The 27,272-nt window shown below is 44.5% G+C and overlaps 1 protein-coding gene and 1 pseudogene across 3 annotated transcripts in view; one reads left to right on the top strand and one right to left on the bottom strand.

Moving 5' to 3' along the window:
• The window catches only part of BMPER (BMP binding endothelial regulator), a 200,117-nt gene that overhangs the window by 29,783 nt on the left and 143,062 nt on the right, over window positions 1-27,272 (bottom strand). For all 3 annotated transcript variants that reach the window (XM_070424770.1, XM_070424773.1, XM_070424772.1), the window contains one exon: window positions 24,825-25,161. In XM_070424770.1, coding sequence (XP_070280871.1) covers window positions 24,825-25,161 — 337 coding nt within the window. The remainder of the gene's footprint in view (window positions 1-24,824; window positions 25,162-27,272) is intronic.
• LOC139016659 (S-phase kinase-associated protein 1 pseudogene) lies at window positions 20,265-20,786 on the top strand (annotated as a pseudogene).

The following is a 27,272-nucleotide window of genomic DNA, read 5'->3' as shown; positions in this document are numbered from 1 at the left end:
GCTACCCAGCCTCTGCCCCTTGTCTCCTTTCAGTTCCTCTCTGCCCCAGGGCCTTTGCACTGAGTTCCCCTGCACTGACCTCACCTGATTCATGCCCACATCTCCTTAGATGTCTGCTTCAGGCTCCCTTCCTCGCAACATCTTCCCTGGGGTCCAAGACCCCGGCAGGTTACATTATAGCTTCTTATAACTCCTCTCACTTCTCCAGATCACACTTTGTACTTGTCACAAATTGCAATGACTTTCACCTGTGTGGTGACCTACTGTTTTTCTCCTCACTACATTTAAACTCGCCTTGCTACACCCTGCCCTTTTTTTTTTCTTTTTTTTTTTGCGAAAGCATCCTCAGTCCAGCACAGTTCTTGGCACTTGGGAAATGCTTCCCAGTGAATTCGTGAATTGAGATTTTTGAGTTTTTTAAAATATATTTTTTGATTGATTTCAGAGAGGAAGGGAGAGGGAGAGAGAGATAGAAACATCAATGACGAGAGAGAATCATGGATCGACTGCCTCCTGCCCGCCCCACACTGGGGATTGAGCCCCCAACTCGGCATGTGCCCTGACCAGGAATTAAACCATGACCTCCAGGTCCATAGGTCGATGCTCAACCACTGAGCATTGAGTTTTTAATAGTAAATAAAGAAAAACAAAGTGCAGAAAACCCTAAGTGCTCATATGAGCAAGGCTTCATAAATTAACAACTCACGTGTCGAATCTGGTTTAAAAACCAAAAGCACAAAGGGACGATGAGAACGCATGAACAGTAACTGCTGGGCACGGGAGCAAACAGACAAGCTGTGTAGGCCCCTGGCTGGCTGCACAGGCGGAGGTGCGGGCTGAGAGGCAACTCCCTGGGGCCTGGGGCCCACGCGGATGGAGGTGAACTCCAGAGATCCCGGAAAAGCATGTGCAGATGGGGCTGCTTGTGGAGTTTATTAGAGGAAGGGGATGAAACACACGGCCACATGAAGACAGCTGCCTAAAAATGGAAACCCAGGCCTATTATGCAGGAATCATCTCCCCAAGATTGAAAACAGAAAGGCAATAAAAATGCCAATTGTGTCAATAAATGCTGTCAGTAAGGGAAGACGCACCAACACTCATCCAGGGGAACAGCTGCATTAGAGGAAGAATCTAGCAGGAAAAGAAGGGACAGGGACACCGCCCAGATTACATCCTAGTAGCAGGGGAGACGTGGACAGGAGGAGGGAACCCACAGGTGAACCTGGGATTGTGTGTGGGCAACGATGCCAATTACCAGGCAATGTCTGGGGGCCACTTGGGAAAGATGACTGGTTACCATGATAACTACAGGACACTTTAAATTGAGCTTCTTGCTGGAAGCTCATGCAAAGCCCTTAGCACATTACCTAACATGTGGTAAGAAGTAAGAAAATATTGATTTTTTAAAACTGTGATTATTAAGCCCAAGGTGTCATATTTCATTATGTAACTTGCTCCAAACCCGTATGGACGGCAGTTGCTCCTATGGACGGAAAGCGTTCTGGATGGTTTTAAAAAATGTGTGCTGACCAAAATACATTCCAGATGGATTAGAGATTCAAAATGAAATAAGTGAAACCATAAAAGCTCTTGAGTGAAATTTATGTATATTTTTATATAATCGAGGAGCAAATACAACTCATATAAGCATAAATGCAAAGGGAAAATCCATAAACCACAAAATAAAAAGATGTATTGACTACCCCAAATCAGAGTCACAGAACAAATGAGTTGGGGGGAAACCACAACATGCTACCAAAGGGTAATATGTTTAATATCAAAAGAACTCCCCAAAATCAATAAGAAAAAGACGAATGTCATTAAAAATGAGAAATTACTGTTTACCTACCATTTTGCTCTGCTTTTGAGTTTTCTAGATTTTTATTGTTTATTTTAATGAAAATACTGTTAGCAAGAGTGCCTGCTCTTCTATTGCTGGTTAAAATATAAAATTGGCTTGGCCTTCCTGGTGGCAATATACATATCAAAGGCCTTACCATTTGCATGCCATTTGACCTAGAAATTCCACTTCTGAACATTTAGCTCAAGGAAATGAAGGTAATCACAACTATTGAAATATGTTCATTGCAAGGATACTTAAAATCATCATAAAAACACCTTACAAGCCCAACATTGGTGGAATGGTGGTAAATGAACTGTTACATCTATGTTTATATGAGATGAGTTAGTCCCTAAAAAGAAGTTTGCCTGGAACATTATATACTCTATATAGGCATTTATTAAGTGAAAAGAAGAATAAATAAAACACTATACAAGCATTTACAATAATACTATAGAATAGTATTTACTGATATATGAGGATATGAATGATATATTATTAGGTGGGAGAAAAACAGCTTATAATGCTATGTACAACATGATCTGGCTGTTGTAAAATAAATGTATATGTGTATACATATATGCATATGTCTGAAAATAATAAAAACCAGGCATACTGCTGGAGGTGTTTTTACTTTCTTCACTGTCTCTGTTTCCTAACTCGCCTGCAGCATCATGGTACATGGGGAATACATTTTAGAAGCATACTGAGTTGGAACTTCAACTTGCTAAAAGAAAGAATTTTATAAATCTTATAAACTTGCCCAAGAGTTTAAATGTAAAAATTTATATGAACGTTTCTATAAATTCTATTTTAAAATAGTCATATCCATTCTTTAGCAACCATGTAGATAATACACGATATTTTTCTTCTAGGTTCATTTCAGAATTAACGGCATTCCCCAAGGGCCAGATTTTTGTCTTCAATTGTCTTTTCTTTGGAGGGCTGGAAGGGGACTTAACCTGGGAGGTGCACACAGATTCCCAAGGAAAGCTTTCTAACATCGCCCAATGCCAGCTGAGATCCAAACCAAAATCTTGAATGCAGATTGACCTCACCTCATTATCCCTAAAAGAGTTTAATTTTCAGCAGACCACCCAGCGGCCTCCAAATGATTGGAACATTCAGGCGCCAGCCAATCAACAAAGTCTTGACAACCCAGTTGGATCAACCAACAGCAAAATCCATCTGATTGATTGAGCAGACAAGCCATATCCAGGCAAAGGTAACTGGGGGGGCCAAATTACATTTGAATAAAAGGAGTTGATGCAGGGCCATGGGTAACTAAAACCTGAGGTACCTGGAGCTCACCAGGACAAGACCTCCCCTAATAGCCTAGGGCCAAAAGAGGATGCTACCGACTCTCTGGTTTCCCATTTTAAATTCTATGAAACAGCAGGATATTCCATAAAAGCTTAATAAAAAAATAATAAAAAGCTGTCTCTCCCCCAGTAATTTTTCCAAGGAGTTGTTAACAGGCCCATGTCACTGAAAACTAATTTAAGCATCAATCTTCCTTATGGAAATCCCAGCATTTAGCTTCCCTGCCTTGCTCTGAAAGCATGGCTCAGCCATTCGTCTTAAAAGGAAACCACAGAACCAGAAGGACTTTGTCCCTTGAAAATATTTTAAGAACAGAAGCAATCTTCATCCTTCCAGAGGTTCCTGTGTTCCCTACCCCTTAACCCAGAGTTCTACGATCATCTCACGACCCGAAGATTAACATTAGTTGTGCTACTTCTAACTCTTCACTCTTGTCTGACTATTCAGTCTGGATTCACTTCTCACTTCCAAGTATAAATTTCTAAAATAAAATAAAAATCTGACCTGGATGAGAAAGAATGGCTTTAGAGTGGGAGGCCAGCACCTTTGGCTCCCACAGGCAACTCCCTTCCAGGGTCTCCATATGACAACACTAAACCTTTCCATCCTAGATCCGTTTGCACGGATTCTTCCAAATTTCACAGGAACACACGGTATATAAAGTCTGAAAGCACATACAACAGTGATGAGGAAAGTGACAAACATACTCCTTCTGTGGTTCCCAGACCAGCAGGCCAGCTGTTGTTCTCATCACTACATTCTCTTCCCAACCGTTTAGAGGCTCTGCAATCTGGCACTTACCCTCTGCGCTCTGCTCACCACCCCGAACAGGAAGCAGATGCTAACCTGCGCGTCCACTTTCCTTCTCTCCCTGCTGCCCCACACCCTCACCTGGACAGACAGATGCTGGGGGGAGGGGGGGGACAGGATAGAGATGGGGCAACTGCAGCGAAGTTGTTCAGACATGCTGGCCGAGGACTGGCAACCGGAGGTAAAAAGACCTTGGTGCTTATAAAGTCAGGTGTTCTTGGCGCATGAAAACAACCAAAGATGATAAAAATGCAAACTACAGAGCAAAGCCAATGGCTATCAGCCAGCAAAGTCCACTGCACAGGAGAGCCAGCGGAAACCTTGAGACACGGGTCAAAATCGGATCGCTGCTTCCAAAGCTCATCAGAAGCATGATTTCATTTGAAAGGCTTTGGAGCAGCACAGGGTTTTCCTTGGATGGCATTTCCCCTCTCACTGTATAGTGACTGTCAGCAAGATTCTACAGAACATTAAGAACCAGGAGAAAAAGCGGCTCGTTCATGTTGCAAGGATGAAAAAAAGAAATAACTAGAGCAAGTGGAACCAACCCACTGATACTGGTTAAACTCAAGAAAGTCAATTTTGAAAGAAACCTTCCAAATGCTGACACACTCAAGGCCGATTAGCTTGAAGAAAATGAACTTCTAAAACTAGGTTGGCAGCAGACGTCTGGTATGGAGGAAGTCTTAACCTTCAGGCAGAAATCACACCTAGTCCGTCTTTGTCCCCAGAGTCTAAGCAGCGACCACATTTAGTGGGAACTCGGTAACTGCTTCCTGAGCTGAAGGCTCTTTACCATTGTATGTACCATGCCAGTCAGGAAATCTGAGAAAGGATAGCAAATTAATAGAACAGCTGTTGGATGACTTGGAGAATTGAATCAAAGTGAAAATCCATATTGGGATGCTTCTTTTTATGTGTCAACGTGTCTGGGCCATGGGTTAACCATGTATTTGGACAAACATTATTTTGGATGTTCCTGTGATGGTGTTTTGAGGTGAGATGAACAGTTAAATCGGTAGACTGGGTAAAGCAGATTGTCCTTCCCAATGTGGGTGGGACCATCCAATCAGAACAAAGAGTCGGACCCTCCTTGTGAAAGAGAGAATCCTTCCCAACTGCCTTCCTATGGGAACATTGGTTGTTTTCCTGCCTTTGGACTTGAATGGATACATCCGCCCTTCTGGGGTCTTGCAAGCCTCCTGCCTTTGGACTAGAATTACACCATTGGCTCTCCTGGGCCCTTACCTTGCCAACTCAACCTGCACATCTTGGGACTTGTCCATCTTCATAATCACAGGAGCCAATTCCCTATAATAAATCTTTTTATAGGTCCTATCAGTTCTGTTTCTCTGGAGAACCCTGATTAATACACCAATCCGGTTGAAAATCATACTCCCCCTCTCTTGTAAGAAATAGTTCAGGGCCGACTCTATGACTAAGACCCTCTGGTAGCCCATGTTGGGCTAAAAATGAGAACTATATAATTCTCAAGGGAGTATCAAATGTTTAGGAACACGCAAAAATCCATGGGACTGTCAGGACCTTTTTCTTGTTCCAACCCAGGAATTTGGCATCAGGTAGAAATTGCTCTAAACCTTCATGTTTCCTGGGTAAATACTTCAAAAAATACAGACCGAAACAGTGTAGTTAGAAAACTCTGGTTCTTTTCTCCACTCTCATACTCAAGATCCTATAGGTTACAGAAACCTTCCAGGGAAACCTAAGAACATGGAGTAGGGGAGTCAGTAGCAAACACATACTCTAGGTGCCACCCAATTGATCATGATATACTCTAGCATCCTGAACATCAGCAACCAATAGAAGACAGTGAAAAAAACTAACATAAAGGTATTGTGCTAAGTGCAATAAGTCAGTCAGAGAAAGACAAATGCCATATGATGTCTCTTATATGTGAAGTCTAAGGAACAAAATGAACAAACATAACAGAAATAGACTCATAGATACAGAGCACAGGCTGATGGTTACCAGAGGGGAGGGGAGTTGGGGGGCTGGATGTAAAAGGTGAAAGAAATAAGAAGTAGTTACAAAATAGTCATGGGGATGTAAAGTACAGCACAGGGAATACAGTCAATAATATTCTAATAACCATGTATGGTGCCAGGTGAGTACTGGAACTACTGGGGATCACTTATAAAGTAAATGACTATCTAACCACTCTGCTGTACACCTGAAACCAATACAAAGGAATACTGAATGTAAACTGTAATTGAAAAATACATAATTTTTAAAATGTAAAGTAAAAGAAAAAAAACTAACGTGGAAACCAGGAGCTCTGGTGTGACCTGCTTGGGCAGGTCAGAGGCTCTAGGAGTGAGTGACTTCACATTCAAGAGACATTTGTCCTCCACTGGCTTCATATGTGTCCTTGGCTTATCCAGGGTTATGAGGCAAGACCATTTCCAATAAGCCGGCCTCATTTCACAACACTAGAAAAGCCAAAACTGTACCCCCTTCAAAGAGGTCCAGTACTCCAGGGAGCAGGGTATGGAAAGATGAACTTTCTCCACCTCTGTGCCAACAACACTGTTAATTAGATTTCTGGAATCAGCACAGACCTTTCATTGATATTTTTAAAATCTCTACAAAATCTTACAGATGCAGAATCACACACTGAAAAGGGGTTTTGTTTGTTTTGTTTTATGTGATTATCACTCATTGGCAAGTGAATATACAGCATTTTTTAAAAATTACAAACATCTGTTGAGTTTTAACTCTATCAGAGACTTTGTCTAAGTCCTTTAAATGTATGATCTCATGTAACAGTTACAAGAATATTACGATGTAGATGTTACTTTGCTATGCCTTTCAGAGATTAGGAGTTTGAGGCCCGAAAAGTTTGTCATTTTCCTAATCGCACACAGTAACAGTGAAGCCAAGATTGGAACCCAAGTGACTAGACAATAAGCCCTCACTTTTAGCCATTGCACCAAAACTCAGCACACCAAAGAACCCAAAGTACACCTCATCCATGGAGCATCAAACCTCAGCTACCACACAGCTTCTACTAGGAAAGGGGCCTGATATCCCATGAAATGAGAAAGAGTCCCATTGGAAAAGCAATTCCAAAACATAGAGAGCTGCCCTCAATTTATTTTTTAAAGACCAGAACACAGAAAAGAGGGGGAAAATACCTGGGCCTGAGTCAGTATCATATTTCTATTTTACTTCCGAAAAAAAACTCAGTCTACAACCAAATTACATAACACTCCCAGCAGTGGACTTGGTCATTTGCTCTGCTCCAGGTAGATCTCTGGAGGATATGAATCAGAGCCACACTCGGAGGTTTGGCACAAGTTTTCAAGTCTGAAAGAATCAGCATTAGGGTCCAAGGATACAGGACAAGTTAGTTTGAGAATGCTGCACGGTTAGTAAGGTAATTCCAATTGGCATGTCCCAAACGACAGTAGGATGTTGCATGTTGAGTTGCAACATCTACTGCTAAAAACAGAATTCTATAAAGAAAACATTTATTCTAATCATGATGAACCTCTCTTGCATTGAATCAATTACTAGAAGCCTCCAACGCAAGGAAGGTCATGTCAGGACACGTGAAATGTAACCGTGACATAGTCCTTCACTTTGTGACATTTACTCCCTCTAGTTGAGAAGATGGCAAATAAGCTGCAAAAAGGATAGACAGTGACGGAGGGTGTAAGTTCCCATCAATGACCACAACAAGAAGCTAGGTAGGTTGGTTGACAACCAAATCAATGAAGTGGTCTATGGTGTAGTGCGGGCTTATGGGGATGAGGGCTCAGACTTCATCTTCGAGGGAGAAAGGCAGGGAGAGGTGAGCAATGCTGGCTGAGCTGATATACACTTGCGCACTGTGCCCAGGTGTTTTATACTCCTTGTCTCACTGGGTTCTAACCACCACCCACAGCATAGTGCTCACTCACCCCATTTCACAGACAACAAAAGCTCAGGGAGTGACCCAATCATAGGACCAGTAATTGGAAAAGAGATAGGTGCATAAAGTCTTAGACAGGATAAAGGAATGGAGGTGCAACTGGTTGAAGAGGGTGTGAAAGACTGGGCAAAGTCAATCACGCCTAATTATGCCTAGAAGGTTTCAAGCAGAAAAGGCTCCAGATCTTTCCTAATAAAAATATGGACCAAGAAGAGCACAGGAAACAGTGTCCCCTTCCTGGATAGCACTTTTTCCTATAAATGTGTGGAGTTGTCCCCAGGAGAACCACATCAAAGACTGCATTCTTTTAGTTCCACCCAGGCCTGAGATGAGCCCCCTATTTGACATAAGCTTTGGGTACATGGTCTTGTGGCATCTGGTACCAGGTCTATATAGGTTATTATATTGATCAGAGTCAATAATACCATCTGGAAGATAGGCTTTGGGAGCAGGGACACTGCTGGCCTAAGCATCAACCCAATGCTTACATATCTCTCATAGTCTGGGTCACCTGGAGAAAATGGATCATGTGACCTGTTCATTCCACTTCTTTAATCCACTAAAAGGCAGCAGTAAAAGTTGTTTCAATGCTCCCTCAGCTCAAGGGCACTGTTAGCTCAAATGAAATAGTGTCCCCAACTCAAATAAAAGATAGTTGATATCCTCACTTCCAAGCAGATGGATGCTCTGGAAGGAACACAACCATCTTTCTTAACTAGGACTGTCAAGTACATGTGCACTTTGTATACTAAATTGTCTCGTGGTCCATAAGTCAAAAAAGGACTAATTTCATGTCCACCGAGGAATCCACATGTTGAAATTATTTCATCTTCCCCTCAAAATACAACTGGGCTCACGAGTCAGAGATCAAACTGTTCTCATCATGGGTGAGTCCACACACAACCGATCAGCCCTCTATGGCGAACTTGGTTTATCAGCATAAATATGATTGACTTGGACAGGTCTCAGGTGCTTTTAGTTTCCTTCCACTGCCGACTAGAGGGAAGAAGAACAAAGCCCAGATTGAGCCTGTCTCCGCAGACCTCTCTTAGGCAAGTCCAAATGAGGACAAGGAGGTGCGTTCCCCCTTCGCCTGGAGGAGGAACAGGAGAAGTGGCTAGCTTCACATGTGTATGATGTTGAGGGGAGGGGAGGGGAGGGGTTGCTCAGAGTTTAAATTCAGAAGAAAACAATCTTATATTGGACTCAAAGGAACTCACACTGGGGATCAAGAGGCAAAGACTGGAAGACAGAGGGGCAGAATACTGAGTTTCAAAACATGTGGTTATGGGAAACATGTAGGGTAAGGAACAAAACGCCAGGTCCACTTAGGGCCCAAGGCCGATGTTCAATAATTGGACAATAACCGAACAGAAGGGCACAGTTCATTCTCTCAACATCTATGCTTATTTTATTGATTTCAGAGAGGAAGGGAGAGGGAGAGAGAGAGCGAAACATCAATGATGAGAGAATCATTGACCAGCTGTGCCCTGCACGCCCTCTACTGGGGGTTAAGCCACAACCTGGGCATGTGCCCTGACCAGGAATTGAACCATGACCTCCTGGTTCATAGGTCAATGCTCAACCACTGAGCCATGCCAGCCAGGCTGACTGTATTTATTGAAAAAAAAAATCTGCATATTAAGTCGCCTGTGCAGTTCAAACACATTATTCAAGGGTCAACTATACATGGAACATTTGCAAAATCTGAGTGTTTTAGCTCATTTTAGGAAACGGAGAAAGTTTAGGGTTAGAGATGGCTTAGTAAGGGGAGCTATTATTGGATGATGGTGGTCATGGTAAAACACACACACACACACACACACACACACACACACACAAGCTCTGGATCAAATAGATTTAATGGTTTCAAATCCTGACTCTGCCTCCTTCTTGCCTGGTGACCTTGGATGACATTCTTCACTCCTTCAGGCTCAGGTTCCTCATCCACAGAAATGAAACAATATATGCAGGTAAAGCCCTTCGCTGCCACCTAGCACATAGCGAGCACTCAAATGCAAAAGCCCTGACCCGTTATTATTAACACTGTAACATAGAATGAGACTTTCCGGTTTCAGGGGCGTAATGCATGTCTATCAATCAACGCTGGCTAAGGGTGCTCATTACTCTCTATTGCTCATTATCTGCAGTCATGCAGCCCACTGCTTTCGGTCGGCCTCTGAAGCTGAATCTTTCCACTCGTCAAGCACTAAATACCCCCTGAGCCTTCCCGTAGGCCTCGCTTGCTTTCCAGGTCAATAAATCCTAAGGGTGGCCACGGAAGGCCGGGTCAGTATCTGCTTAACATCTCTCCTCCCTGGCTTTGATGGCAAAGACAACACGAAGACTCCAATTTCCTGGTTTCCTCTGCATATGGAAAAGCTTTCAGGGTTCTGAAAGGTCTCCTGGCCCATATTCTTTGAGCAGCTCCAAAGATTCTACCTTCGCGCTCACACATGGGCCATTGGCTTGGGATACAATGAAGAAACCAGCTCGCCCTCTCTCCCTTTTTTCAAACTCCAAACTCTAGGTAAGACAGTAAATAAAGATCATAGAGAACAGCTCTTTCATGTGAAAAGAATTATTAATTCCAGCATTGTCACCAGATTTCCCCGTTTCCTTGCAAAGCATTCATTTCTCTACTCTCTGTGCTCAGTGGCCAGGCTCTTTGAAAGCCTGAAGCCAGTGCAAGGAAGCAGATTTTTACAGATACATCCTGTCCGCTCTGGGCACACTGTCCTGGCCCCGGGCTCTGGTCCTGTTTGTGGCGGGGAGAGGATTTGGGTAACTCTGTCTCCACCCGCACAGGAACCCCAGGCTCCCTTTGGTCCAGCAACTAAGCTGCCTTGTATCCAGTGCTCTCTCCTCCCACACTTGGTGGGCCCTGGTCACTCACCTAAAAGCGACCAGGGTGGCCCAGCCAGCATGGCTCAGCGGTTGAGCATCGACCTGTGAACCAGGAGGTCATGGTTCGACTCCTGGTCAGGGCACATACCCGGGTTGTAGGTTTGATCCCAAGTGTGGGGAGTGCAGGAGGCAGTTAATCAATGATTCTCTCTCATCATTGATGTTGTTATCTCTCTCTCCCTCTCCTAAATAAATAAAAATATATTCATTCATTCAATCAATCCATCTGACCAGGGTGGCTCCCTGTGAAAAGTACTTCAGTGACTAGGAGAACTTTGATTCTATCTCTGGCCCACAAATGACCCAGTCAAACGAGGCCATACTTTTGCTGGGCCTGGTCTTACGAAGAAGCAGTAAGGCCCATGCCCTCTGGCTTACAAAAAAGACATAAAACGGTTTGCTTTGGTGGCTATGCTTTACACACCAAGAAAATGCCACTGAGCGCCAATGACCACGTGGGCCTAGGTGGGCATATGCTTAGCTCCTGATCCCTGCACGCAGGGACCCAGTCTGCACTGTAGTCGCTGTTTGGAGGTTGACTGTGCAGGACACAAGAAATGAAAGCCCTGTCAGCAAAGAAAAAGTCTTTCAGGGGACAAAGTCTCCGAGGAGTGAGTCCCTGGGGACCACCAACAGTTATTAGAATTCCTTCACCTGCTGCAGAGGTTCTCCAGGGGTGGCTCCTGACCCCGGCATCACCTTGAACTTGTGTGAGATGCACATTTCAGGCCCCACTGCAGACCCACTGGATCAGCCTCCCCATGATTCTGATTCCTGCTGAAGTTTCGGAACCAGGACCTCACGCGTAGAGCAAATGACAGGTGTATAAAAATGAGACCGAAACAAATGATGAATGAATGAAAAGTTTCAGCATTACTCAAGCACTGCCCAGTATACCCAGCTCCCAGGTAATGGCTGAAAGACATTACAGTGTCCCCCTTCCTGTCCGATGGGTGTTGGGGCATAAACTGCCATGATCTGGGTGTGGCCTCTGCCTCCTGACTCACACCCCTCCATGGGATATTTTTCTGTGAGCTGCACCAGGCTCTTCCTGGCCTCCATAGCTTTGAATATGCAATCTTCTATGGCTGGAACTTTTCCCTTTTCTCTTCCCCAATACCCTACTCTTCTGTTTGTGCCACTGAACCCTACATCTGGTTTGGGCTTCAGGGTAGAAGTCACCTCCTCCAGGAAGCCTCCTCCCTGGCAGGTGCCCGGAGCATCCCTCCCTGTCTGCACTCTGTCTGTCTCACCCACTCGCTGGCACTCAAGCTCTGGAGCCAGGGGACTCAGTTACCGACTCACAGCCACGGCTCCAGCACCTGCAACAGTGCCTGCTGAACTGTTTAATCAAGCAATCAATGGTAACTATAAAATAATCTGTGTTTTTTTTGTAATAGGTAATATATACCTATTTTAATTTGTTATTATTTTTATTGACTTTTAGAGGAAGGAACATTTCTGTTCCATTTATTTCTTGGTTGATTCTTGAATGTGCCCTGACTGGGGATTGAGCCTGCAATCTTGGCATATTGGGACAATGCTCTAACCAACTGAGCTATCCAATCAGGGCTTTCATTTATTATTGATTAATTTCATTGACTTAGACAAGGGTAATTGACTATTAGCCTAGAAATGAGGCCTGTGGATATAAAAAATAATTCAGCATTTTCTTTCTTAATAGAAACTGCCCCCTGCTCAGTGTTTTTTTTCTTCTCTCTCTCTCTTTCTTTTTTAAAAAAACACATACACACTCCTAAATATTTGGTCCCTGGCTGACACTGCCTCCTCCAAAAGCCAGTGTGTGAAGGCCTACGCCCCTGCAACTTGCCCAGGCAGAAGAAAAATGAGATGGAATATTAGATTTCCAGTAAATAGAGAACAGTGCGGAGGAAGATCCAAGACCACAAGGGCTCCCCCTCCTTCGGATTTGCACTCTCCAACAACCGTAATTTGTGCCAGCTTGATTGGAACCAGTCAAGGAGTCCTGGATGGCCACCAAACAGCACAGCCCCGAGCTCTGGACCGAAGCCCGTCAGTGCCCCCAGAGCAGCAAGGGCCAGAATGCCACCTAGGAGAAGCCCGTGATGCTGCCAGGACCCCAGCGAGTTTCACGAGCTGCTGTGTCTCACTGAGTCAGAGCGCTCTACTCATGACCCAGCCAGGTTGCAACAGGTCTATGTGTGGGCTGATGGGAGCCAGCCCACATGGGGCCATCTCTGTGGACACCCCGCCCCGGGTTTCTTGGACACTGGGGAGCTCTGGCACCCTATTGCGTTCCCGGACTGTCCAAAGGACAACCTGAAACCACAGGGCTCAGGCCTGTCCTCATGAGTGCCCCTAGACTGGCTGGCGATGTGGCCGGAGGAAGTGGGCTCCTTGGTCATTCCATGTGGATTTCACAAGACAAACCTCCTCCAGCAACATGAGCCACATGCTGGGGACACTATTCTATTTCACAATGAAAACCATGGAAGTTCTGAGGTGTTAGATCCCTTTCCCGTGGCCACCGCCACTTACTCCCCAACTTAGAAATTAGACATTTATAATTTACGAAGTGATTCCTCCTCACCCCCATGTCTAGTACCCATCCACAAGACACCACACATAGTTATTACAATATTATGGACTATATTCCCTATGCTGTATTTTACATCCCCGTGACTATTTTGTAAATACTAATTTGTACTTATTAATCCCTTTACCTTTCTCACTCAGTCCCCTCCCATCAGGCAACAAAATAATCTATATATATTAAAGCCTAAGCGACCTTTCAACCCTTCAACCAGTAGCTATGATGTGCAATGATCACCAGAGGGCAGATGCTCAACACACAGGCATGGAAACATGGAACAGACTGGTGAATATCAGAGGGAAGGGGGGATGGGGGAGGGTGGGAAGAGATTAACCAAAGATCTTATATGCATACTAGAGGCCTGGTGCACAGATTCATGCACTGGTGGGGTCCCTTGGCTTGGCCTGTGTGGCTTGGGATGAAACTGGCTCTCTGACATCCCCCCAGGGGTCCTGGATTGCAAGAGGGTGCAGGCCAGGCTGAGGGACCCCACCGGTGCACGAATCCATGCACCAGACCTCTAGTATTAATAAAAAAAAACTGCTTTTGACTGAGTATCTACCATATGCCAGGCCTGGAGTCCATACCACATGGAGTGCCTCCTGCAATCCACACCACAAATCTCAGGGCACTGTGGTCCTCTCATCATTCCCTTTGACCCACGGGGCATCTGGACTTCCCCAAGTGAACTAGCCTGCTCAACAGCACTCTCAACTTGGACATGGAAGAGCTCAGAAGTTATCTCAGGTTCCCAAGTCTGCTCGACAACTATGCCACACTCATTCTGTACCACTCTACCCATAGCTTTGTTAAAAAATATTTTTACTTCATTAATTCATATTTTTTCCTGTTTAGTTATTCAACATATATATCTTTTGAGAACCAGAGAACATGTCATGCACCACCTTAGGTGCTGGGTATATAAAATGAATGAAACTTAGGGGCTTCAAAGAGGCTACAGCTTTGTGGTGATAGAGATTTTTTAAAAGCAGACATTTACAACGCATTTTTAATGCCTAGGACGATAAGGGAAGTACAGAGTGCCATGGGACCTTGTAGTAGGGACAGGTAATGCAGACTTGGTGGAGTTACATCAACTGATACAGAATGATAAATTTAAAATGGGTGAGGGGAGGGGAAAGCAAAGTGCTCATATTTCACTTTCTGTCAATATTTAATGGACAACAAAACTAAAGATAAGCCAAAATTGGTTTCTATGTAAAGTTGTGGTCTATTGCTGTGCAACAGGTTTAGTGGCCTTACTAATAAATTTAGTGGCGTAAAACAACACACTTTTATGTTCGTTTCTGTGGATCAGGAGTCCAAGCATGGCCTCTACTCTGGGATTCAGAGGCTGCAATAAAGGTGTGGGCTGGGGCTGTGAGCTCATCTGAACCTCGACTGGGGAAGATCTGCTTCCCAGCTCATATAGTTGCTGGCAGAACACCCATCAATTTCTGAAAGTGTCAGTCACTTTAGTCTCCTTTCTGGTCTTCACACAGGCCACACCCTTTCCAGCATCAGGCCTGCCCTTCTGCCTGCCCCAGACAGGCCTCCTCACCAGTCCTTCCCATGCACAGTGAGTTGCACTCAAAGGTGAACTCATGAAGGCTTTTGCTGTCCACCTAATTCAAAGTTGGCTGCCGCCAGCCCACCTATCACATCACCGCATGACCCCTCTCACAGTTGGCAGTGACCTTGTTTCTTAATTAGAGTTGTCCACCCACCCTAGACTGCGAGTTCCCGGAGGAAGAGCTTTTGTCTCCCTTGTTCAGTCCCAAATCGCCACACCTGCAATGGTACCTGTCACGTAACAACTGCTCAGTTGGAAGTTGTCAAAGGAGCGCATTAAGTGGTTTTTAAAATCCTCCTCTGAAAGCTCATGGCAGAAGCAGGGTATTAAAAACCTGAGTGGACAGCGTTGGACCCCGCTGTCACCCTGGCGGCTCTTGCCAAGTTCTCTGACAGAGACACGAGAGCAGGTGTGCTCTCAGGCTGGCTGCTCGGGCTCCATGGGTGGCCTGGAATGAGTCTCCTCACCTCTTGGTGCCCCCATTAGCTGTGAACAGTGGAATAAAATGAGGAAAACACTACTCCTGTCAGCCTCGCTCTCATGGATGAAAAGGGTTTTACACTCATAAATAATGAAAATGTAATGAAGTTACACAGACCGCCTCCTGCTTACTAAGAAGTAATCAAGAAGTCCCCTATGCAGCCAAGAGAGATGCTACAAAATAATTAGTGTTTTACCTGTGACAATGACACTTATTCAAATCTGTGTTTAAAAGCCTCATCTAATTGCATCCAAGAATGCAATTTTCTGAGGGGAAACACTGCAGGATTCTAGAAAGTTTATGCTGGAAATAAACTCTAAGCTAAAATTGAAACCAAACTGAAGTTACATTAACCTTGAGCCAGGCAGCTTAAGTAGTGAAGAGTTAACCTTGCCCAGAGAGAGGCTGGCCTTGGCCTTTGGTTCCTGGCAGGTGATCTGCATGCCCCTGGACTGTCTTAACAGGAGTGACATTTTTGCCTGGAGGCTCTGGCCCATTCTAACAATATGATTTATTATGGGGGCTTTGGCCCACATGGCAATAGTGCTAACATCCAGAGAGGCTGGAAATTAAAGGCATTAACACAACCTCCGGGAGGAGCTGGGAACTAAATGTCAACCACACAGGCAGCCCGAGATCAAGTCCCAGTAAAATCTCTGGACACCAAAGTCTCAGGTGAACATCCCTGATTGGAAATACCCCAGGAACAGTGTCACACAGTGTAACCCGGGGGAGTGAGTCTGTCCCTGACTCCACAGGAGACAGCGGGAGCTCCAGGTGTGGACCCCACCTGGACTCCGCCCTATGCATCCCCTTGGATGTTCACCTGGATGCTTTCCCTATAACAGAGCATCGCCACGAGTGGGCCAGTGTTCTGTGAGTTCTGTGAGTCCTTCTAGAAAATCACTGACCCTGAATGTGGCTTTGGGAACACCTCCAAGTGGGTAATGTCAGAAGTGAGGGTGCGCTGTGCTCCCTCTAACGTTTGGGTTGGTTAATTGTACAGGTGACCTAAACTCTCCTCAAAGGTTAAAATACAGTTTTCTTTGTTTCTTCTTTTTTAAAAGATGATGTTTATTTCTTTTTTTTTTCATTGTTGACACTATAATAGATGTCCCCCATTCCCTCCACTTCAGCCCCCAGCCCCTCTCCCCTTGGCCATCACCACACTGTTGTCTGTGCCTATGGACTATGCATACATGCTCTTTAGCTATCTCTTCACCTTCTTTCATCCAGCTCCCCCAATCCCTTTCCCCTCTGACCTGTCAGTCTGTTCCATGCATACATGCCTCATTTTGACATGAAAAAATTAAACATGAGAGGATGTGGATCTTGGAAAAATGAATCCTCAAACATCCTCATATCCTTTCTCAGTGTATGTATGTCTTTTTTCCTGCTTTAGTCCCATGAAAATTAGGTTAACTAGCTAGGGCCCTTTCTGAGCTAAAATCCAGAAAGCTAGGAGGAAACTTAAGGCCTTCTTCTTGGGTTACTTTGGTGGATCAAACAGAGAGGAAACTGCCTGTGACTGAGGTAAAGAAGAATGAATGAATGGTTCAAGGGAAACCACAATAAGGCTTGGGTAGCAACTAGACAGAAGGCTCAGGGCAGAGACAAAGCAGAAGGACTGTGGCCCCTCAGTGAGTGCTGAGTGATGCCAGGGCAGAGGGTCAGCTGGCCTTGGTGGGATCAGCCTGGCCTCGCTGGTGTGGTTCAGCGGTTGAGCATCGACCTATGAACCAGGAGGTCACGGTTCGATTCCTGGTCAGGGCACATGTCCAGGTTGCGGGCTTGATCCTCAGTGTAGGATGTGCAGGAGGCAGCTGATCAATGATTCTCTCTCATCATTGATGTTTCTATCTCTCTCCCTTTCCCTTCCTTTCTGAAATCAATAAAAATATATATTTTAAAAAATTAGCCTGTTGGAGGTCAGTTTTTCCTCCATGAGAGGGGCCAATTTGAGGTCCTAAGATCAACTGCAAGGGACCAATGTCGAAACATCTAGGGATCAAACTAGTGCATAAGGAGAGGGACAGGTCAAATATGAGCTGAGAAATAGAAGAGAACCTGGGATGTCCCAGCGGCTCAGAAGTGAACTGTGACAGGCAGAGGCAGATGCTGATATGGGACTACCGTTGGCAGTCACAGCAGAAGACGCATGTAGTAAGGAGTAATGACAGTTCTTGGAGCATCGGAGGTGGACCAGAGGCTCTGCCTGCTCTGACTAGTCATTTCCCTGGAAGAACACAGACGGCTGCACTTCTGACTGTAAGTGTGTAACCAAGTGTGGGAATGAAGACTTAGGAGGGACTTGGAATTGGGAGTAGCAAAAGTCACCAGTGGACCAGAGAGGACGGAGAGGGGACAGAGGCCAGAAAGGAAGGTGCGAAACATTTCCTGAGAGCCAACCTTCCAGGGTGATGCTGGTGAAATACAAAAGGGTAGGAAAGGCATTCCCCATTTCCCAGGGAACCTAGAATCCAATCCTAGGGAGACAGTGGTAGTGCAAACTAGTATGCATGCTAAATAATAATAAACACAATCAGCATATCGAAGAAACTAAAGAAACTTCTATAGAGTTCTAGATGAAACTTGTATTGTACCTTCAGCTTAAATCCATATAGAAAACAAGGGCATCACAGGCAGGGAAATGACATGACCCAGAAACATACATGTGCATTGTATATTTAGATGCAGTGACAGAAGTTTAAGTAGGCCAGAGATTTAAGAGAGAGGGAGAGAGCACGCTAATGAGTAGGAATATTTTGAAATTTAAGGTTGGACACGTAAGGGCTAAAGTCTAATAGGTGATACAACTGAGGTGTCTACTGCCACCTGGTGACAGCATACCTTCATTACAGATTCAGAGTAACTACTCATCCTAAAACTCGACTTGCTAAAGGAAAAATAAAAAGGAATGTTACGCATTAAAACGAACATCTCATGTGATTTAGGGCCCTAGCTCTCATGACAATTTGGGATAAGCATTACAAGATGTAAACAGAAATGCTTCAGGTATGTTCTTTGAAGCAAAGGAAAATTGACTTGATTTTAATTATAGAACAGCAGTTATTGTTATGTAATTTTCCCATATACACACGAAAAGTCTGGACTCCTGGCCGGGATCTCTCCTTTTGCTTTATAATAAATGACTAGTTTCCTCTAAAGGAAAACACAAAGTGTGTCATCCACGGAGTCTGTGATCTCCTGGAAGGAAGCCACTGGCCACCTGGGATCCAGTATGTCCAGCCCTATTATGCTCTCCGAGGTCCAATGTTCTCCTGCACCACCTCCCACCTCTACCTCCCACCACCTACCTCCCACCTTCCACTTCCCACCACCCACCTTCCACCTCCCACCTCCCACCTCCCACCTCCCACCTCCACCTCCCAGCACCTCCGCAGGAAGAACACATCTGCGAATCCTCTGGCATTCCTTCAATTCCTTACAGCTGTAAAACCACTGCATGGAAAGAAAGGAACATTTCCTAGACTGGGGGTCCCCAGACACTTTCCCAAACCCAACAAGTGAAGAGTGCTTTTGCCCGGTGAACTACGCTGCATTAAGGGGAGTGGAGATAGGAAAGCGTCCTCAATGACTGTGAACTGTACAAGTGTGGGCTTCACAGCAGCTCACGTTCATTCTTTGGACTTCTGTGAACTCTGTGCCTGCCCTGACTTAAAGGTCCTGCTTGGCTGGCAGGATACAATTACCCGTAATAATTTCATCTAAGGTTTGAGTCTGAGTTAAGGAAAAATCCCCCTTTTGGTGTTTCATCCAAGAGCCCCAAATATTTGAGGTCTGCTCCTTCTCTGGTGTGTTGCAGAGCCCAGCCCATCTCCTGGCCTCTCTCTGCCCGCAGCTGCCCAGTGCTGGCCTGGTCAGTGTGGCCTCAGTCAGCATGGGCAGTGGATTTGATATCAGCTGTTGGAATCTCAAGGGAGCCTTGGGGGTGGGGTCTGCCTATTCCTCGTGGAGTTCTCAGTGGGCATGGGAAACACAAGCAGAGAAGACAACCGAGGCTGGGAAAGGGGGTGCAAGTAAGGAATGAGGAAGGAGACATGATCACACACTCAACACATTCCTTTTGGGAGAGCCTCTGCTTCAATCCAAACGTGATTCCAATGATGCCACATCAATGTTTCCACACTATCTGGCTTCTCCATCTACTGGAATTTGCTCCATAACACACCAGTGAAGGATAACACAAACAACTATTAGAGGATTTAAAGACAAGTCAATTAGCAACTCTAGGACTTAACATGTTACAAGGTAACTAGTTAAAAATGTAATATAGCCCTGGCTGGTTTGGCTCAGTGGATAGAGCGTCAGCCTGCGGACTCAAGGGTCCCAGGTTCGATTCCGGTCAAGGGCATGTTCCTTGGTTGTGGGCACATCCCCAGTAGGGGGTGTGCAGGAGGCAGCTGATCGATGTTTCTCTCTCATCGATGTTTCTCTCTCATCGATGTTTCTAACTCTCTATTCCTCTCCCTTTCTCTCTGTAAAAAACCAATAAAATATATTTTTTTAAAAATGTAATATGATTCATAATTACATTATTTTGCACCCAAACAGATTCAATTAGATAGTTATAGCAAATTTTGCTGATCACAAAGACTTTAGTTAAGTATTCATTTTCATGCCAAATGAGGCCATGATGGATGAACCACATTTGTGACAAAACAAATCAGCAAAGCTTAAAAAGGTTCCCAAAAGAGGCTGTAAGTGACTTTGTTCTCCACCTTTTTCTTTTGATTCTGCTGACACTGCCCTGCTCTCATCCGCCTCCGGCCTGCTCTCTCCTTGAGGCCGAGTACCATGCCTTCAATTAAGTTGCAGCGCTCTGACGGAGCGATATTTGAAGTTGATGTTGACATTGCCAAATAATCTGTGACTATCGAGACCATGTTAGAAGAGCTGGGAATGGATGATGAAGGCGATGATGACCCAGTTCCTCTACCCAATGGTGATGCAGCAATACTTATAAAAGGTCATTCAGTGGTGCACCCACCACAGGGCTGACCCTCCTCCTCCTGAGGGAGATGAGAACAAAGAAAAGCGAACAGATGATATCCCTGTTTGGGACCAAGAATTCCTCAAAGTTGATCAAGGAACACTTTTTGAATTTATTCTGACTGCACACTATTTAGACATCAAAGGTTTGCCTGATGTTATATGCAAGACTATTGCCAATATGATCAAGGGGCAAACCCTGGAGAGATTCGCAAGCCCTTCAATATCAAAAATGACTTCACTGAAGAAGAGGAAGCCCAGGTAAGCAAAGAGAACCAGTGGTGTGAAGGGAAGTGGAAAGTTGTGCCTGACAGTGCAACACTGTAAGGATTGTTCCAAATACTAGTTGCCCTGCTCTGTTTATAATTGTTATTATTAGACAAACACTAGACAAATGCAGCAGCAAATCAATTGTATTAGCCGAACATTATCCTCACTGCATGTGTAGTTTGGGTACAGATTCCATACCTATGGCTGAGTTTCTTCCAGTGTGATCAAAAGTATCTTTTTCCTTTGCTCTGAATAAAACTGAATTGTGCGTTCGCTATAGAAAAAATAAAGGTTCCCAAAAGAAAAAAAAAGGGGGGCCGTGGTTGGTTAATATGTAGTCATTTCTTATTCATTTATAAAGTTCTTCAAGTTCTTAGACAATGGATGGTATATTAAAAATATTGAACTGGGTGGGAGACCAAAATAAAATAAGAGTTTTAAATCCTAGACATCTCACAAGTAAAGTTTAATTCATAGAAATTAGAATTATTTTGACCTTATAAGAAGAGCTACCTCATATTTATAGTAAAACTGGCCCCTGGGAATTTGTCATACGATTCAGAAAATGCCAAAGAAGTAACATTTCCTCAGACAGATTACTTTGCTGCCTCCCTTCTTGATGTTACAAGCATAGTCGTGCTCATGCTTGGAAGGTTGACTCTGTACATTATGAGATTTTGTTCTTTGTCCTTAAAGGAAAGTACAGATATTTCTTTGGAGGATGAGGGGGAAATTGAAGGAAAGAAGTTTGTATTCGGTTGATGTGTATGCCCACCTGTGATATCAAGGCAGACCTGTTTGGTTCTGTGACGACCCATAAAAAAGCTCACAGCCACGGTCATGACTGTGCTTTCAGGTTCGTTCCAGCAATTGCAACAGCAACATAAAACACACAGTCAAAAGCGTCCAGGTGTGGAATATCATGGGGTTGCTATTTTCTTCTTTATTCTTTCCAACATGACTTCACTGTTGTACAGTGAACACCTGCTATTCTTCTTATGAAACAAAAACAACAAAAAATCTTTAAAGGACTGCAATGCAGCCTTTTCTTACACTATCGCAGTCAGTGTCATGGAAGACATATGGTTCATTTTAAAACTGTTCCACAAACTCATCAGTGAGAATCCATCTAATCAGTTCTCCACAACGAGAGAGGAGAAATGATCAAAAATCAGAAAGATAAGTGGCTGAGCCAGGGGCCAGATTCTCCATAGAGAAGAGGGGACACAAGACAACAAAACTCTTTCCATCTATCATGTGACAACACGGCAGTGCCCACTGACCCCAGTCCTCGGAGGAGCAATCTCACCCACCGGGTAGTTACTGTCACACCTACTCTATTGGTAAAGAATCTGAAACTCAGCCCCAACTGGTTTGGCTCAATGGATAGAGCGTCGCCCTGAAGGGTTCTGGGTTCGATTCCAGTCAAGGGCACATGTGGGTTGTGGGCTTGATCCACAGTAGGGGGTGTGCAGGAGGCAGCCTATCAATGATTCTCTCTCATCATTGATGTTTCTATCTCTCTCTCCCTCTCCTTTCCTCTCTGAAATCAATAAAAACATTTTTTTTTAAAAAAAGAATCTGAAACTCAGCTAGCTGCCAGGGCCACACGGCTAGACGGTGGCAGAGTTGAGATGAGATTCAGCTTGGCATCACCCAAGGTGTTCTCTGTCCACGCCTCCCTAAGCTTTGGTCCTCCCCGGAGATCCCCTGAGAACAAAATTGCCTTCCCACATTGTCCAAGTTTATTTCCTTTCTTTTGCCACATGTGTGCTTGGCAGAAGAGAAGAAACTAAGGTTCTCCCCTCACTTGAAAACACATGAAGACGCATCTCTGGGTTGGGGAGTGAGATGCCCAGCAGGGCGAGTGACAGGCAGGGTCTCTAGCTCTCCCCTCTTGAGAAAGGTTTTTGACACATTCCTGCCTCTTCCAGGAAGGGGTGGCTGACTGTGGGAGGGTGCTCTGCCACCACACCATGCATGCCGAGCACGAGCCCATCTCCCACACACCCTATCCTCCAACCTCCGTGCACAATTATCCCCGGAGAGTTCTCATGAGCACCAAACTTCATGCACCAGGCCCCTTACACAACCCAGTGGCCCCACTGTGCTGCTGTGGCCGCTATGGCAGCGTTTAGAGACAGAAGGTGAGCATCTGCCTGGCCACCTAGCATTCCAATGGTCTCTGTTCATGTCAAAGTTGTTTCTCACAGCTTCTGCCAAGGTGTTCATCATATTTCTGTTTGCAGTCCAGGGATCATAATACAAAATAAATCACCAAAGGGGAAAAAATAGAATTGCAAAAAAAAAAAAAAAAAAAAGGAACTAATCTCTGCAGGCCTGCTCTCCAATTTTTGTTTTCAACACATTCTTTGGACATGGGATGAAGACCAAAAGTGTAGACTGCTGGGCCCCGGGAGAAGCATAGCTTTTCATTCTATTTTAGACAGACAAGGACCCAATCAAACTCTATTCCTCAGGTAGGGAGCTTCCAAAAGAGGACTTACACTTGTCAATCATTTAATTAACAGAGGAAATGACAGCAGCCAACAACTATAGAATATGTACTATGTTGGGCACTGGCTGTGCATATGCATTTATGTTCATAATCTCACTGAACCTGAATGACAACTCTTCAAGGTAGCTTCTTTTATTATCCCCAGCTTACAGATAAGGAGAATTTGATCTAAGAGCTTAGATGACTGCTCAAAGTTGTAGAGCTGGGCTAGACTTCTCGCCCTGGGAGACCACACAGTTCCTAATTGCTATGCTCTACTGCTTCCCATCAGACCTTCAAGTGATGGGCATTAGATTCCAAATAAAACCCAGGTTGCCTGTCTAGCTGCTTACCTCACTCCAAAGTCTAACATTAAGATCTTTCCATTTCATTAGGCAGGAGGTGGGCTCAATGTAGGGGAGGAGAAGGGGAATCCAGAGGATTCAAATTATAACAGGAAAATGGATTGAAAGAGCTAAACGTATGTGTTGCAGCCAAATGGTTTGGCAGATGCAGCCATGTTCAGGGATTTGTGATGACAGGGACAGTCCTTTTCCACCCCTCTTTGAGCTGCCTTTATATAACTTTATCTTTTATGTCCAAAGATCAAACAAAAAAGATCACATTTAATGAGAACTAGGGGAAATAAACTGGTGGCAATTAAAGAGTAAAAATAACTTCTCTGTGGCTTCAGACCACAGGCGTTTGCTCATTTTAAGAGGCACAGGCAAATCACTTAAGGCCTTTTAGGCTGAGTTGGTCTCACGTTTCCTCCCACACCCATGGTGATTAAAGTTACAGGCAGTCATAGCTCTTGAGCCCATGGAATTGTGTAGTAAGTAGAAGTACAATCAGGCCAAACTCATCAACTCACAAAAGCAACTTGTAACATGGAAGTCGAATGCAAGTCTCCTGTGTAACTGGTTGCTTTGTGTGGAAGGGGATTAATAAGAGTTAGAAAAGGTCAATGAGTAGTTATTTCCAAGTCAAACCAGGAAACATACTCTCAAAGAGAGGCCTTCCTTCCTTCCTTCACCCTCACGTTCTGATTCCACTCTCCCTGACTCTGGACACCTAGCTGGCCAACATCCAAGGAGTCATCACTTCACTGCCCTGTTTTCCACATGCAAATCTGTTTTGGTCTAGACGACGAGACAGACCCGAACTCTTCCTCGGACTTAGAATAACCAAGTTCGTTCAAACCCCCACAGGCAGCCAGAGGGATTTGAGATTCCCACCTCTGCCCTATACCACTGTGGCTTAGACCAGAACTTGGGAAGTACTCATTGACCTTCGAGTAAAGCAAACACCTGGTAAAATCTTGGGTGACACCAGCTTTCCGATGACTCTGTAGACACTCAAAAACAGAATAACCTATAGGGTATTACTCTGAAACACTCCCTGAAATTTCCTAATTTGGGATATAATGGGGGACTGACTCAAGATGAAATCAGCTGCTGAACAGAAAGACGTAGGAGTGTTTACCCTGTACTTTGGGAGCTTGTTCTGTACACCAAGAGATTTGACCCACTCCACAACAAGGTCAAGTCTATCCTTTGTCTGTAACTCAATCCCATCCCCCAGAGCACTGCACTTACCGGTAGAAAGTAGCATAGTCCACTGTTGAGTGGCAGGTCTGAAACTCCCAGGACTTGAGTTTCTGGCATTCTCGATGGGCTCGGAGCTTTACCTTCACAGTCCCTTGGCACAGTTCAGGCACTGGTTTTCTGCGGGGTCTGTTGCAGAACTCATTGGACTCCACCCTCCAGGACTCAGCAAAGTCATCCACATCAAACTTGAAGTTTCCATCTCCACCAATTAAGTCATCACGCTTATGTCCATTGTAGTTGCCACAGAGACCACAAAGTTTGCCCTTGAGATGAGGGGCAGCCATGACTTCTACAAAACTGTCTCCATCCCAGGATATTTCCAAACCTAGAGGGAAAGAAGAAAAAGGGGATCAACCACTCTTGAATTCATCAATAATTCCCAAGTGTATACATCCTTATACAGCACATATGACCATCCCTTAACAAGGAATACTAAGGGTTGGTCCACATTCTTGGTTACCTTTCATTCTTGCAATATTAAATGTCATGTGAAATTACACAAATCAATTATTTGTTAGGACTTAGAATTTTAAAACTATACATGGTTTGCCCTTATAATGATATCTTATATATCCTGGTTTGACTTGTAAATAACTACTCCTTGACCATGTTATTCTAGGGCAGTGGTCGGCAAACTGCGGCTCGCAAGCCACATGTGGCTCTTTGGCCCCTTGAGGGTGGCTCTTCCACAAAATACCAACTTCTGCGCATGGGCCACGAAGTTTCAATCGCACTGTATGCGCGCCCGCACATGGTATTTTGTGGAAGAGCCACACTCAAGGGGCCAAAGAGCCGCATGTGGCTCGAGAGCCGCAGTTTGCCGACCACAGTTCTAGGGTATATATTTTTGCCCTTTTCCAAAGGAATTGTGTTGGCCCAAATCATGATTTCACTTGTCTGATGATTACTCTAATGCAAAAAATGCAAAGATGACAAAAAAATGATAATTTTTACTGTATTTTTTCTTTATCTCCAAATCCCCCATATGATTACACCAAATACCAAGTGAAAAATTTCAAATTATTTGCTATAGTGACTGTAGTAAATCAATAAATGTATAGCTTCTAAATACATCCTCTTCAAAGGACTGCTTCAGCATTGGAGGCATTGGGGGCTACCAGGCCATAGGCAAAAATTACCCCTGCGCTGCAGAGAATCAACAGGGCAGCACAGTCTTCTTTACCATGGAAACAATCTTCACTCCAGAAGGTAGAGAACATAGGCCCCCTTTTTTTTAAAATATGTTTTTATTGATTTTAGCGAAAGAGGAAGAGAGAAGGATAGAGAGGTAAAAACATCTATGAGAGAGAAATATCAATCAACTGCTCCCTGCACGCCCTCTACTGAGGATCCAGCCAGCAACCTGGCATGTTACCTGTCCGGGAATCAAACAGGTAACCTCTTGGTTCATGGGTTGACACTCAACTACTGAAACACTGGCCAGACCATAGACTTGGTTTGCTGAACTGACCATCTAAAACACTGAATGGTTTTTCTGAGAACATTCATGTTTCTCCAGAAATGCTTGCCCAAGGCTTCCAGGAGCCACTCCAGCCACTGAAAGGTGGATTTTCTGTGTCACATAGAACATCCAGATTATGCCGTCACAGGTGGTACAGCCACATGTTGCCCTGTTACACACACAGATCAGTGTGACTAGAAGGTAAGGAAGGAATGTCCTCATTCCCATCCTGATCTTGTGTAAGGAGACACCGCCCCCAGAGAAGGGAAAGGCCTTAATGAAAAGCCTTTTGAGGCCCTGGCCAGTGTGGCTCAGTTGGTTGAGCGTCATCCCATGTACAAAAGCTCATCAGTTTGATTCCTGGGCAGGGTACGTGCCCAGGTTGTGGGCTCAATACCTGGTAGGGGTGCATGTGGGAGGCAACTAATTGATGTTTCTCTCTCATATTGATGTTTTTCTCTCTCTCCTTCTCCTTTCCTGTCTCTCTAAATATCAACAAAAACTTATTTTTAAAAAGCCTTTTGAGGTTCAATGCAAAGTAAATATCAAGCTCTTCTAGTCAAAGATGGTTTCTTTTGGTCACAAATATGTGTTAGATGTGTTTCCTACTGTTCTGGTAATACCCTGGCAGTGCCTGAGCCCCCAGTGAATTTTTGGACTAGAAAACCAATGAATGCAAGAGAGCCACCTGGGGCATGACCACCCAGGGAACATCTACAACAGGTCAATGTGCACGTCTGCTCTGGGACTTCTCCTTTTTCACTGCCACTTTCTCCTAAGAGTGACAACCCACACACAAAAAAGCTCTTTTTAATAGAAAAAAAAGTCTCCCCGTGTGTTTTTTAATCTTACTCTCTTGGGTTTTTTACAAAAACTAGTCTTTCCTTGAGCCAGTTCTGAGCATCTGGAAAGAGCAACATGCCTCTCTTCCTGAAAGATCCTGCCTTTGCTCTTGGAGTATCAAATGAGGCTGA

The sequence above is a fragment of the Myotis yumanensis genome, unplaced genomic scaffold, assembly GCF_028538775.1.
Source record: "Myotis yumanensis isolate MYYU_CA2020_CCGP unplaced genomic scaffold, mMyoYum1.0.hap1 SCAF_9, whole genome shotgun sequence".
NCBI lineage: Eukaryota > Metazoa > Chordata > Mammalia > Chiroptera > Vespertilionidae > Myotis > Myotis yumanensis.
The sequence above is the reverse complement of the archived record's forward strand: the minus strand, read 5'-3'. Positions and strand labels throughout refer to the sequence as shown.